General features: G+C 39.9%; 2 protein-coding genes across 2 annotated transcripts; one reads left to right on the plus strand and one right to left on the minus strand.

Moving 5' to 3' along the window:
- LOC145480329 (somatostatin receptor type 4-like) lies at positions 1 to 1,752 on the minus strand. The gene is made up of 2 exons (XM_081458621.1): positions 1,737 to 1,752; positions 1 to 1,417 (listed from the first exon to the last, which is right to left on the minus strand). Exon 2 carries the CDS (start codon positions 1,384 to 1,386, stop codon positions 232 to 234), a length of 1,155 nt encoding a protein of 384 aa, XP_081314747.1. The 5' UTR covers positions 1,387 to 1,417; positions 1,737 to 1,752; the 3' UTR covers positions 1 to 231.
- Positions 1,753 to 12,408: 10,656 nt separating this feature from the next.
- Positions 12,409 to 14,318, plus strand: LOC145480330 (histamine H2 receptor-like). The gene has a single exon (XM_081458622.1). The coding sequence runs from the start codon at positions 12,812 to 12,814 to the stop codon at positions 13,913 to 13,915; it is 1,104 nt and encodes a 367-aa protein (XP_081314748.1). The 5' UTR covers positions 12,409 to 12,811; the 3' UTR covers positions 13,916 to 14,318.
- The last annotated feature ends 21 nt before the right edge of the window (positions 14,319 to 14,339 follow it).

Raw genomic sequence — 14,339 nt, forward strand, 5'->3', positions numbered from 1 at the left:
AACATTTTGCTTTATAAATAGCTTCATATATCAATGAGGGCTGTGATTGATAAAATTTTGCACCCAACAAGAACATGTACATTCGAATATCCTCTCTATGTCAGCGCCTAATAAAAAGGTCACGCTAAATATACGTGGTTTACCGAATAACTTATTAAAAGCCATCTGCGGCAGTTTTAACCCGCCAAATCGGCCTTTTCCGCTGCTTTCTTTAGCAGAGATACCGCAAGGTTATAAGGAAGAAATTTTTTGAATTTCCTTTTCGATCCGAATGCTTATGCTACCATTACTGTCCCAAGCTGGTTGCCTTCTTCTAAGGGATCCTAGCGAATCTCCACTCTGACTCGAAGAGCGCTTTCTTCGGCAGTAAAATCGGACTACAATCTTTTTGAACCCCCTGCGGTAGTTTTCGCTGAAAACGGCGTACAAACATGGATTTAAAGCGCTGTTAAAATGAGCCAGGACAAGTCGCACATGTAGCCAGTCACAGGGAAGATCGTGTCCGTAGGCATACATGCTGAGTCTAACGTAATACAGAAACCAACAGAGTACAAAGGCGATGACTACGATGGATACCAAACGAAGGACTTTCTTTTTGACAACTTCTCTACGTCGGAACCCTTCGCTGTTGTTGGACGAATTTTCAGGTGTAAGACCGGGAGCTTTTCGTCTTTTCAAAGTGACAATTATGGCGGTGTACAAGATCATAATCGTAAGAAGAGGAATTGAGAAGATTGCTATCATGTTAAAATGATAGTAAACTTTTTTGGCTACCTCGCCGAATGTGTCATCAAGGAGAAGATTGCAGTACAGTTTTCCATCCTGACCAATCATCGTTCGCACGGCGTAAACGCTGGGAATGCGAAAAGCCAATGCAAGAAGCCACATGCATGCTATGACGATTTTGCAAAGTCGCGCAGAGACAAATGTTCGCAGGGGAAAGACCACAGCATTAAAGCGATCAAAGCTGATAGCGACCACCGTAAAGATAGAAACTATCATCGGCGTTTGATTGAGGAGGATGGAGAGCTTGCAGAAGACAAGCCCAGCGGTTCCATCGACGACCCATTCGAAGCCAAACATCGCCATAGTGAACATCCTAGGCATGTACAATGTGATCATCAGATCCGCAACGGCCATGTTAACAATGTAGAAATTCACAGTGGTCCGCATGCGCTTGTTCTTTCGCACAACAGCGATAACCATGGAGTTTCCAATCAGAGATACGATGATTATGAGGCAATATGGAAGAATACGAGCGACTTTGATGGCCACTGAATCCCCGTGGAAACACCCGCTCTCGGACACCAGATCTCCTGAGGACAGGTTAGCAGTCATGTTGGGATAGGAAAGGCCTTGAACCTCTTTGATAGCCGCTTTCTCCATTTAAACACGAGAACGTGAATCCCACAAGTATCTATCAAAAAAGATAAGAGCCGAGTTAAGTGGCAAAAGCTGGCTACAGGTGAACAGCAAGCGTCCCTCCCTCGCCCTGTGATGAATTCAAGTAGTGGAATAAATACATGCCACACTTTAATTACGGAGCATCTTGTTTGATGTCAAACGAATGTCACACACAAAATTCTATGTCCTAGGCCACGCAATGACCACAGAAGCATTGAAGCACCTTAAAAGTGGATTATCTAGGAGAATATTAAAACAGAGACAGGTGCATAGTGAACATATAACTGCTTGAGATAATATCTTTTAATTTGCTTGTGTCTTTGTTGGCTTACTGGGTTTAGCGTGGGCTAAAAAACGGTTTAAGTCCATTCACACAAAATTTTGCTTTTGTACTCGCAGCTGGTTGCAAGTCCCATTTAACACCATCCATCACTTGGATTGATTTGGTAAGGAAACTGACATATTCCATTTTTTCGGAATAAATAAAAATGGTAGGCAACTTTTCTCTTTAAGTACTTTACGAACGAGCTGATCTGAGACTTCTTTTTTTAACCCAATGCAAATTCGTGCTGTCTCTACCAATAATATTGCAAACACCAACAAAATCAGTTTTACTTTCCGTCACAGAAACCTGACTCCCCATCAACCTTGGCAGACGAAGAAAAAATCAATTAACTGTCACCTTCTCTGTGATCACTTGAAGCTATCTTAAATTGCGAAAAATTTCAGACTTTTATGTTTATGGTATTACATCAGTGTATTTTAATTCAAAAGATCCGAGTTAAATGGCTTTCCAGAGCATGGTTAAATGGATTTTGGTAAAGTTTTTAATTTCAATTGGTCGTATCTGTCCTTAAGTTGAGCGAAGGAAGTTCTCTTAATTTGTATTTACACAAGATGCTCTCTTTTATGGATATTTGTATTTCATTACATGAAGGCTGCATAAATGAAAACTGCCAATGTTTTTCATTTCTGTTGGTCTGGAACACCTGCTTAATGGAATTGCTCATTAAATTAACACGCATTTTAAACCTTATTTTGACTCTATATTACGCGACGATTTCCTGCGAAAGTTGCGAGAAAAAAACACAAGTCAAAAGTGTCTTTCAAGTATTCCACGCCTTCAAGAAATGGCGGGCATACAGTTTTCTTTCAGCGACTGTTGCTAAGCGACACTAAAGATCTCCAGCGTCGTGGCATCAAACTGACGAGGCAATGTTGCGTGCGCTTTGACTGAAAACTGACAAACTCGGCGCTCTCCTTTCCGGTTATAGTAATTATGACAACATGACATTAAACCTTGTCGCTGTTTGGCCGTCAATTTGTCGAGTAACCAAATACGTTGTGAATTACTTTGTTTGTACAAAACTCCAATTTAAAGACGGTGCCTGATAAATACAAAGTTTTTGTAGCAGATTAGGACCATGCATGCGGACAAAGTAGATCTTTGCAAGGGCTGTTAGAATCCACAAAGAAAAATGGGGGTAGCCACGTATTTTTTCGACATAATTAGCCTTGAATCGCAACAAAAATGCTGGCATCAGCATTTTCCTGAAAAAAAGAAGGAAAGGATAATTCTTGTTTTCTTAATTTCTTATATTTCGCCTTCACATACAGAAAAGCAAACACATTTGTAAAGATCTTAAAACTACATGGTGAAAGGTAACAAAAACCATTTTTGGTATGTTTTTAATCACAAAATCGTTGCAACAGAGCTTTTAGCGTCTCTCACAGCCTTTCTCTGGCTCAGCAAAAATACAGTTCAAATAGCTTTTTGTCACAACCAGGAACTAATCACATGTTGAATAGGCTTGTCACTTCCATTTCATAATATAAAATGTAGGGGTAACCGCGCGTTTTTTTAAAGTTATTCATCTTTTTTTGAAACTTTTTACGGTGCCCGTCCTATTTTTTGCTGTCACCTCCCCAGTAAGTAAAACAGTTGCGTCTCTCTTACTTGGTTTCTCGCACATTACGCCATCTGCAGGAAGATCGGGATTTCAGTATAATTTTCGACAGATAACAGCTAGATTTTCAGCTGCAAGCCATTAACAGATAGTGGTTAGCGATACGCTGCTATTCTGGTATTCCTGGTTTTAGTACAGGTTGGTTAAACTTGATTTCATCATACCAGGAAAATTTTGCTGTCATTTTAGTCGCGTACTTGGTAGTGTAGTTGATTACTTACGTCAATGCCAACCCTAGCGCGCGCGAGGAGTGTAAACCATGCCTTACGTGACGCGCAGAACGTGTGCGCACTAATAAAAGTAGGTAACGTAAATATTTCAATCTGAATATGATTTTCTTAATAAATTATGATTATTTTTTATAAAAAAATTAATTCTGCATCGTCATTCCCTCAATCCCTTGAATTTTTTCCAGCACCGCTGACCAAAGAAACTACATACATACATACATACATACATACATACATACATACATACATACATACATACATACATACATACACGCAAAGCAGCCTGTATCCCTTGTGGATCCTCCATTGTTATCCGCTAAGTTGACTTCGGTCGTGTATCATGAACTTGATCCTTAGTTGGATTTCAAAACGGAGTTATAGGCTTCCCCTACCTTGTCACCTTGAAAGAAAATTTCCCAGGAGACCACGTTCCATGCCACGTAAATCACATCTTCGATTGCCGTGTTGCCAGCATGGTTGTCCTGATGGCGTAGTGGATATCACACCCGACTAGTATGCGGGGGGACGTGGGTTCAAATCCCACTCAGGGCGAATTTTCTTTCAAACATTTATTCACTTTACACACGCATACATATACACGCATACATATACATACGTTTATTTGATAAGTAGGTTTAAAATAAGCAATTGTACAACTGATGTGGACCTACTACTACTAAGTCTAAATAAGAGAAACAGAAATTTACAATACAATTGTCATAAAGCGAAAATACTATACTATATACAATAACGATAAAAAGAGTAATCAAATAATTTAAAAATACCTAAATTCAGGGTTCTTATTATAATTTACAGAGCATTCCTTTTGGAAACTGATGTTTCTGACATAGGTCTTAATCGATTTTATCTTTCTTTCAAAAGAGAGTGGGTTTTCAAGCTGTTTGACAGTGTCAGGTAAAGAGTTCCAGGCAATTGCACCTCTGTGTTTAAATTGGCCTTAATACAGCAACATTTAACGATTTCCTAAGACTATACGAAGAAGCGTTCTTAACAACTAGACTATTTACATCATCTAAATCTATATTATAAAAAGCTCTATGCGTTATATTTAGAATACGAGAACAATAAAAATATTTTAATGGCATCCAATTTGCATTTATGAGTACTGTTTCGTCTCCCATGTCTCCTGGTAGTTTGTGGATAAGTCTTGCTGCTCTGAGGTGGATTAGTTCTGGATCTTTCATCAAATAATCTGAGCAAGAGCCCCACACAGCCATACCATATAATACGCTTGGGATTACTGTTTTGTAATAAATTGTTTCTAGTGTGGCTTTTGGTAAAAAGCTTATGCGTCTTAACATTTTAACTTTAGAGCTGTATGAGGTAGAGACAGATTTTACATGATTGGCCCAGGAGAGACTTACATCAATGGCTATACCAAGACATACGGAGAAAGATTCTATATTCGATGGTTTTGTCTCCCCAGACTAAATCCTTCAGAGGGCCAATAAAGGGTTTTGTATCCAAGAGTAATGCATCACATTTCCCTTCATGAATAATTAATCTATTCTTTTGACACCAGGTTTGGAGCTGATCTAATATCACCTGGAAAGCTATAGCAACCTCATCAGTAGTATTATCAATGGTATAAATGGTAGTGTCGTCAGCATATATGTAAACTTCGCCACTTCTTATGCTGTCTGGAAGATCATTTACATAAGTAATAAAAAGCCTAGGTCCCAACAGGGAACCCTGAGGGACCCCAATTTTTACAGGTTTAGATTCCGAAAATGCACCATCCATTTGTGTCAATTAGCTTCTATTTGCTAAATAATCCACCAGACATATCCATATATCTTCTGACACTCCAAGTGCCTTAAGTTTCTCAACCAGAATGACATGACCTACACAATCAACGGCTTTCCTAAAGTCAATGAACAATACGCGTACTTTAAGCCCATCGTCCAAGGCTTCTTTCCACAATTCAGTAAGGTGCAACAAAAGGCTTTCTGTAGAATGGCCCTTCCTAAATCCCCATTGTCTATCCGATAGGAGATTGTGAGAGGTGAAATGATTATCAAAAGATCTACAAACCACCCAAAATTTTGCAAGGAACACTTAGGAATGAAATAGGTCTATAGTTATTTACATCTAGCCTGTTGCCCGTTTTGAGAACTGCAGTTACCTGGGATTTCTTCCACCTGATAGGGAATTGGCAATCTGCTCTGCTTTTCATACAAATTTCAAAGAGCCCTTGTACAACAGAGGACTCACATAACTTAAGGTCTCTTGGGGAAATGAGATCCAAATCCATTGCTTTATTTGGGTTGAGGGATTTCTGTACAATCTCCTGAACTATGTTCCACTCCACTGAAAAACTAGACATAGTAGGGCACACTTTATAAATGAAGTTGGTGGTATCAGGGTTGAGTGGGCCTAAATCCCTGGTTAGATCTAAGGCTATATTTAACTGAAAGAAATCATTAAAATAATCAGCCTTCTGTTCGCTTCCAGTAATGATGTTTCCATTTCTATCTTGTATCGGCCCACATTTTTTGATCTTGCTTTTCTTCAGAATGCGGTTTGTAACCTTCCAAAAAACCTCTGGTGAGTTGGCATTTTCAAAAAGGTTAAGGCAATATGCTGCCTCTGCCTTTCTTAGCATTGCCTTAACTTTGTTCCGTTGCTGTTTGTAGCGGCACCATAATTCATTATTTCCAGGATTGAAATGAGCTTCTCTTAGGTATTTATATCGCCGATTCATAGCCTTCCTAATTTCTGAATTCATCCAAGGAAGAGATCTATCTCTGATCTTCACAATTCTTTTCTTAATGTGGTTGTGAAGAATGCCCTGAACATAGATTCCCATAAAAATACACTATCGTCAATATCTTCAAGAGCACCAACAGTGTGCCATGGGGCTCTGGCCATATCAGCTTTAAGCTCATTTAAGCCTAAGGATTTATAATCTTTAACAAAGGCAATTTTCGGTTTTGGTTTGCTTTTTGTGAGAGCAAAAACTCCATATACAAGATGATTGTCAGAAATACCAAGAATACCAAGAAATACTAAGTAATGTAACCTTTCTGTGTGTACTTGAGTAAAATGATTGGCGCACACCTCGTAATGCCATAAAGCCCATTTATGAGTCATTCTTTTCCCCCCTGGCATGTCCTGCGCAATCCAGTCTATTCTAGGTGCGTGGTTAACCGAGAGCCTCGGGAACGGCAAGTGGAAAACTAAAGAGAGATTTTTGGGTCGGCTGGTCTCTTTTACACTCGCCGTTCTCCGCCACTTTCCCCATTTCAATCTAGACACACTCTGTTACGCGTGTTTTTAAGTCGAGATAGAAGTCAGTTGGAGGGCGCACACGTTATTACTTTACGGGCCCATTAACTGATCTTTTCGAGACGTTGCTAAGGAAAATTTATACTCGTATAACCCTATCGTTTTTAGTTAGGTCAGAGTTATTTCATGTGTTTTAACGTTTTCATGATCAGTAACACCAGTGATGACGTCATTAGGCCACGCCCTTGGTCATGTGACAAATACTGAAAAATGCAAAGGCTCCAAGGCAAATTGCTTTAACGAGATTTTTTTCATTGATGTAATATTTTTAATTTAACCTTCATTACGCTATGCATAGATTTTCTACAAGGTCAGATTTTGAGAGAATTTCAAAATATTGAACAATTTGTAATGTTCTGAAAAAAGGCATGATTTTGAAAAGGGAATACATAGCTATGTTTCCAACGTTGGCTTTAATCAAAACTCGTCGAATCAGGCTGGATTTAATGAAAAACCGTGTTTCCTTTACCATTTAAAGAAACCGGAAGTGCGCCCGAGATATATTGAAAGTTACCCCGCGTGCGCAATTTACACTACCAGCGCACTTCGTTGAGATCAAACAAAGCGACACGGAGTTAGTTTTTCTCTTACTTTTTCTGTTGTTTTTCTGTTTTTTTTCTTATTTTGTCTTTGCTTGTACTTTTCCTTTATTTTGCACTTGTGAAACACAGAGAAAAAACATCTAAAATTTAAGTGAATTTGCAAGTTAGTGTGTTGTTTTTATTTTCCACGCTCAGGCTGACGTAAGTAACCGGAAGAGAAATTTTATTCCTCAGAATTGCATTGCGCATCCCCTGCACACGACTTTTGCGTCATTAACGCGCGCTCGCGAGCAGTTGCAAATGCACAACATATACAAAATGGTGGCTTCTTCTAAACGGCTTCGGTTGCGAGAGACGAATCATCGTTTTTTCTCGGAAACGAGTACCGGGACTTAACGAATTTTTATTTAGTTTGAATGCAGCGATCACCTTCTTTCAATACAGTGAATCGAGACCAGTTTCTATTGCAGAGTAACAAGTTATCACTGAAAATGAGAGCATAGCTAGCACTCGTAAAAGACAATATGTGCCCTCAAGAATACTGCGCGCTTGGAACATATTGAATCCCTGTCGACTAAATATGGGTGTCTTTATCGTGAAACGTACATCAAATTGCTCCTTAACATTGATGCAATGCATCCATTGTTGTATTTCTCGCTTAATTTCTCCCTATTTTTCTGCTTTCACAAAGTGTAAAGCGAGTGGTTCAAATATAAACGTTTCTAAAAGCAGATAATTTAAGGAATTATGGGGTTTATTGAAGGTTTTCCTGCTCCTAAACGAATACCGGGCCCCCTTTTTTATTTCAAAATTTAAGTTCTCTTGATGTAAGCAGCCAACAGGCAAAATTTGAATGAAAATCAATTGTGCGTTCGTTTTCGGGAGAATGACCTTAAATAGATACAAGATTTATCGACGAAGCTGAGTCTTTACAGTATGCGACAAAAGAGCTTATTACAGGGGCCCTACAAACCTTTTGTGGCTCGGTGGTACAGCGCCCTACTAGTGAGCGGAAAGTCATAGGTTCGAATCCTGTTGCTATCACTCAGGATTCTCTTTCTAGGCATAACTCTACTAGCTTGTAAAAGGACACTTCGAGGTAAAAACACATTTCTAATACTGTTCAGGATTTTGGGACAGCAACTACCTATTTGGAAGAAGGGGTATACCTATGCCCAGATGTGGCGTGGCAAAATATCGATATACCCTTCATCTTCCCCGTTGTTTTTTAACGAAGACTTCTATAAAGCAGAGTAAAAAGCAATCACATGTTCAGGGTGGCTTTTTGTTCAATGTTCTGAAAAAATACATTGATATCTAAATATTCAGAAGCTTAATTCAACATGACACTTGACATTCTCTCTCTCTTTATTAAAGGACGACCGAGCTGCTATTTGAGAGTTGTGCTCGGTAAAGGTCCTACGAGTTTAGTTTAAGAGTTTGACTGCGTTCTACCTGTTTGTTTGCCTCGAGAAGAACTCGGCGTAACAGAAGTTATCGACAGACTCTCTATTTTTCGCAAGTAGCTAACATTTCTGATCTTGATTTCGGCAGTAGAGCTTTTAATAATCATTACATTTTAATTTTTCCCCATAAGACGCAATAGCTAGGGCTTTGACTTAGAAACACTCACGTCACTGCCGATAATTAAAATCAAGGCATAACATGCTTTTCAATAACGGTGGACCTTGAGATGCCAGTATGTTGCAATTATCTTCATATCAAGAGGAAATTAAGAGTAAGAGAAAATACGTCCTCCACATAAGCCTTATTCCTAAGGTAATAACTCTCAAGATATCTTGAGATCGCTCCCGGTTTCTGAAATCCCAGGAGAGTCCAGAAGAAGCCAATCTTACTCACACGTACAGCAGCATTGCATGCATTTTCATCCTCCTCGAGAGTATCTACGCAACACGCGTAGAAGAACTGGGTACAAGGTTATCCGGGGAAGCACTACGTACCATGTCTGAAAATACCTTTTGAGTTAATTTCAGTTGTTTAGTTATTATTATCGTTATCGTTATCGTTATCGTTATCGTTATTATTATTATTATTATTATTATTATTATTATTATTATTTAATAACAACAAGAACTTTAATAAAATCTCCTCAGAAAACCTATTTACAAATCTTCACACATTCCAATACCGTAGATTAAATTTTGATGAAAATAAAAATGTCATGAGATCCCAAAATACTAATTCACAAGTTCATATGTATCATCATCGACTTCTAAAATTAGTGGACACACGTCCGTTTAGCGTTATCATCATCATCATTATTATATGGCTTGTGTTTGCAGCCAATATAACGCGCGCTCTTATTGCCCAATTGTAGGGTCTTATTCTCCCTAAATACCCACGGGCCGATTACTGGCCCGCAAAACCAAAGCAAAAGGCATATAATAAACAGCTTATTAACGTCGAACGTTCGGTCTTTACGGGAAAATCTCACACCTCGGCCTTCCCGTATTGACCTCGCCATCGCTTGGTCAATACAGTAAGGTCTCGGCTTGAGATTTTCCCGTAAATACCGCATTCTCATTTAATAAGTAAAGTAGTTATTAACCTTTCAAAAAAGGGAACACATTGGAATAAGGCCTATATGGGGGATTAAACTTTCATCCTCTCCCTATTCATGTGCAATAACGCAAGATTCCTCTCAAACGATTGTTTTTATTAAATCCCTTCACCTTTGCCCTGGTTTTTATAATTAAATATCATAAAATCAGTCTATTGCAATTGCTGTCTACTAATACAGCAGTTTAGCATCTGTGGGCTAAGTTATCTCACGGCTGCATGTTTTTAAGCGACAATAGCGTCAACAAAGAAATTACGAAAGCCGCTGGATTTACTGAGCTTCAGATATGACGAATAATTCATACTGTATTGTACTATACTGCTTTGCACAACACTGCATTACACTCTACTATAATGTACTGCACAACACTGTACTGTACTGTACTGTACTGTACTGTACTGTACTGTACTGTACTGTAGTGAATTGCACTGCACTGCGCTGTACTGCACCGAACTGTGCTGTACTGCACTGCACTGCACTGTACTGTACTGCACTGTACTGAAATCTACTGCGCTGTACTGCACTGCACTGCACTTTGCTGTACTGCACCGCATTGCACTGAACTGCACTGCACGGTACTGCACTGTACTGCACTGTACGGCACTGTACGGCACTGCAGTATACTGCACTGCACTGCACTGTACTGCTTTGCACTGCACAGTACTGTACTGCACTGTACTGAACGGTACTGCACTGTACTGTACGGCACTGCGCTGCTCTGCACTGCACTGCTCTGCTCTGCACTACACTGCACTGTACTGCACTGCACGGCACTGCACTGTACTCCACTGCACTGCACTGTAATGCAATGTACTCCACTGCACTGCTCTGTCCTGCACTGCATTGCACTGCAATGCGCTGTACTGCACTGCATTGCACTGTACTACACTGCACGACACTGCACGGCACGGCACTGTACTGCATTGTACGGCACTGCACTGTACTGCACTGCACATACTGCACTGTACTGTACTGCACTGCACTGCACTGTACTGTACTGCACTGTACTGCAGTGCACTGCACTGTACTGCACTGCACTGTACGGCGCTGCAGTGTACTCCACTACACTGCACTGCACTGCTCTACACTGCACTGTACTGCACTGCGCTGTACTGCACTGCACTGCACTGCACGGCACGACACTGCCCTGCACTGTACTCCACCGCACTGCTCTGTCCTGCACTGCACTGCACTGCACTTCAGTGCATTGTACTGTACTGCACTACACTGCACTGTACTCCATTGCACTGCACTGTACTGCACTGCACTGCACTGTACTGTACTGCACTGCACTGCACTGTACTGCACTGCACTGCATTGCACTGCACTACACTCTACTGTACTGTACTTTACTGAACTGTACTGAACTGTACTGTACCGTACTGTACTGTACTGTACTGTACTGTACTGTTCTACGCTACACTGCACTGCACTGCACTGCACTGCACTAGACTTTGACACAAAGTTAACTGAGGATTGTCAATTGACTGTATATGTTCGGTGTCTCAGAGACACTAAGAGCAAGGGTGTCCCCTTCCTACCTTCCCCCTGGCATCCTCCTCCTTTCCTCACCAGGGATTAACGCGGTTCCACTATGACATGCAACTACCCATGAAACTATGGCATAGAGAAATAAATCTTGGATGCGCCAATTGACAGGGGCACCCAACGGATCGTTTCGGTAAATTATGTGTTCGGAAGGCCTTTAATCCCCTCTGATTTTCTTAAGAGAATTGTCACCTCGAACTTTCGTGATATGAGAAATTTAATGTCTGTTGTTTTCAGATTGTTAAAAATGTCGTTTTGGGTACCGAAAAAAGGTCAGCTATCATTTTCGGAAAGGCGATAAGACCTAAGGTTTTCGGGAAATGGGCAAAAAAGCCCTAATAAATTCGAGAATACTCAAGTTCCCCTAGAATAACCGAACAGATAAAACGTTTTTAGCGCAACCTAAAATTAACCTACAGAGTTTTAACAGAACTTTAAAAGTAACCCAGATGGCCTAAAACAGCGTTTAAAAGCGTTCGAGAGAAAACGGTCGTTACGTCGGGTGCCCCTGAATTGCATATTGAGTTGGACCTCTCTCTGACAATGGGCATGAATTGTTAAAAAAATGTCTTGTAATCGAAGCGCGAAATAGAGATTTCAACGAAGGACTTACTAAAATTAGAACAAAGAGTTCTTATTTTAGTTTTGAAATCAGGCAATTTAATTTGGTAAAACTGAATAGCTCAAAAACCAATCTTTTAAGCTGACGGAATTATTAGTCAATAGAAAGAGCTTATTTGAAGGTTGTCGCCTTGTTTATAGACGGCCTACTGATGTCTGCTAAGAACCCACGTCTTCCTAATAAGATAGTTGTTATTTCATTTCAGTTTTTGAAATTAGTTTGGGTATTAGTTTACCGACAAAGTGGTCCTCGAGTATTTGACTTTGAGCTTAATTTCACATCGTCAAAATCAATAGTGTATCAAGATGAAACAATTGGAGAAAAGTATATCTGTCAAAACCGACAGATATTGAAGCTTCTTTAAGGTTCACGTTTAAAAAGATGAGTTTTAATAAAAATGGAGAAATTAAAGTGATTGGTTTGGTTGTTAATCCTAATCGCTGATCATGTGCTGTGGAAATCATTCACTGCGGCAGATTTTTGTTGTACAGCAGCTAGAAACTGTCCTTTTGCGTGTAGAACATTGTCGGGGGCTAAGCGCTGGTAAAGATGACATAGATTCTGCGAGAAGTCGCTTTAGTTGATCCGTCGTATATTGCAAAAGACTGATGGAGAACGCCTTAAACACGACTTCCTCCACTTTCGAAAAAGAGGAGTGCTTTGTCTTGGATTCCATTACCGTGAAGATAGTCCGCATCTGCGTTTACTGCATTGTGATATTCTTCTCTTTAAGTGGCAATCTTTTAATTATAGCAGTGACAAGAAAGATCAAGATGACGAGCAGGAAATCTATTCATTATCTCATAGTGAACATGGCCGTGGCGGACATATTTCTTAGTCTATATATGCCTCGTGTTATAAGTCTCGTATACGCTGGGTTTGAATGGCAAGTCGATGGTACACCAGGAGAACTGTTCTGCAGAGTTTCAACTCTGCTCAACCAGACCTGTATGGCAGCGTCAATTCTAACTGTTGTTGCAATCAGTTTTGATCGTTTTCTTGCTATTATGTTTCCACTGCGGACCTCACTTCTAACAATTCCCAGAACTAAATTGCTTGTAACTCTCATATGGCTAACAGCTTCTATTTTTCGATTTCCAGTGGTCTATGCAGTCAGTTTAAACAACGTCGACGGGAAACAACATTGTTATGTACAACTCGATGAAACATTTGGCAATGGAACTGAAAAAATCTACTACTTTGTCAATCTTTTATGTCTTTTTGCTGCACCTTTCCTGGCTATTTTAATTCTATATTCTGCTATAATAGTCACTCTAAAAAGAAGAAAACTACCAAAACCTGACAGCGCGTTAAGAATGAATCCATGGCAACAGCGCAAAGAAGAGACTACCAGGAAGGTTTTGTCTATGGTAACAGCAGTTGTGATAGCATTTCTCTGTTGCTGGTTGTTGTATTTTATTCGTCTGATATTGTTTTCCTACGATGTCGACGTTTCATGCGATGTTCAGTTTGTCCGCCTGTTTCTCGCTCATTCCAACAGCGCTATAAATCCTTGCCTCTACGTGGCATTCAGCGAGAATTATCGTCGTGGCGTCAAAAAGATTTTCTCTCAATTGTGTTGTTTACAAGATTGCTGCAGAAACAGCTATATATTACCATCAGCAAAAGGGACTGGGAACTCGAAGACTGTAATCCACGAGCTAGAATTCAAAGACAGTTGCCGGGTAGTCTACTTTTCTACAAAGCTGTAGTGTCACATGTTCTGTATTCACCATGGAAACGATTTCGCTCTCTCCAGTCCTTCGGCAACTTTTCTACAAACTTTTAGTGTCACATGTTCTGTATTCACCATGGAAAAGAACTTGCTCTCCAAAACCCTCAACAACAGGAAAGAACTTGAGCATTGTCAATTCTTTTTAGGCGGCTGGCAACAGTTTCCATCGCTTTCCAAGACTTACATTTTGATGTATCATTATAACCACTCTACATCAGTAGATGCTACAAAGATGGTATCAAAAAAACTACTCAATCATTGGTGAACTCGTTTTTATTATTTTGGTGACAAAACAGGTTACCATAGCAACAGAATGACCTGCTAAAAACACCTTTAATTTTAGCTCTAACTGCTAATAACTCAAAAACGAGCTCGGTGACCCCTATTAAATTTTCAAAAAT

Source organism: Orbicella franksi, chromosome 3 (genome assembly GCF_964199315.1).
Source record: "Orbicella franksi chromosome 3, jaOrbFran1.1, whole genome shotgun sequence".
Lineage (NCBI taxonomy): Eukaryota > Metazoa > Cnidaria > Anthozoa > Scleractinia > Merulinidae > Orbicella > Orbicella franksi.

What these genes read in the sequence shown, in the direction of transcription:
- LOC145480329 (XM_081458621.1), bottom strand. Translation starts at nt 1,386, where the DNA reads ATGGAGAAAGCGGCTATCAAAGAGGTTCAAGGCCTTTCCTATCCCAAC.
- LOC145480330 (XM_081458622.1), top strand. Translation starts at nt 12,812, where the DNA reads ATGGAGAACGCCTTAAACACGACTTCCTCCACTTTCGAAAAAGAGGAG.